The sequence below is a fragment of the Phaethon lepturus genome, unplaced genomic scaffold, assembly GCF_000687285.1.
Source record: "Phaethon lepturus isolate BGI_N335 unplaced genomic scaffold, ASM68728v1 scaffold22438, whole genome shotgun sequence".
Taxonomy (NCBI): domain Eukaryota; kingdom Metazoa; phylum Chordata; class Aves; order Phaethontiformes; family Phaethontidae; genus Phaethon; species Phaethon lepturus.
The window spans coordinates 7,613-8,101 of NW_010558567.1; the positions used below are offsets into that span (position 1 = coordinate 7,613).

The 489-nt window shown below is 61.8% G+C and overlaps 1 protein-coding gene across 1 annotated transcript in view; it reads right to left on the reverse strand.

Moving 5' to 3' along the window:
• Positions 1-424, reverse strand: part of LOC104625479 (ephrin type-A receptor 2-like) — a 3,759-nt gene extending 3,335 nt beyond the window's left edge. The window contains exons 1-2 of the mRNA XM_010293115.1: positions 254-424; positions 1-187 (exon numbers count right to left, since the gene is read on the reverse strand). The exon at positions 1-187 is cut by the window's left edge and continues 3 nt beyond it. Of these exons, the coding sequence (XP_010291417.1) occupies positions 1-187; positions 254-424 (358 nt within the window). The remainder of the gene's footprint in view (positions 188-253) is intronic.
• Between the last annotated feature and the right edge of the window lie 65 nt (positions 425-489).

Genomic DNA, 489 nt, shown 5'->3' on the forward strand with positions numbered 1-489 from the left:
CGAAGTCCGCCAACGCCTTGAGGGACTCGGGGGCGCGGATGAGCTTGTCGAGGATGCTGACGATATCGGCGAACTTGGGGCGCCGGCCGCGCTCCTGCTGCCAGCATTGCATCATCAGCTGGTAGATGGCGGAGGGACAATCCAGGGGGGCGGGGAGGCGGAAGCCCTCGTTGATGGCCTTCATCACCTACGAGGAGGAGGAGGAGGAGGAGGAGTGCCCCCGTGGCCGACACCCCGCCTTGGTGGCACTTACGCTGGTGGTGTAGGTGGCTTCAGGGTCATCTTCCAACACCCTCGAGAGCCCAAAATCGGACACTTTGCACACCAGGTTGCTGTTCACCAAAATGTTCCGGGCGGCCAGATCCCGGTGGACGTAATTCATGTTGGCCAAGTATTTCATGCCGGCGGCGATGCCCCTCAACATCCCCCCCAGCTGGATGACGCCGAATTCCCCCTCTTTTTCCTGGGGCAAGGGGAGAATCTGGACTC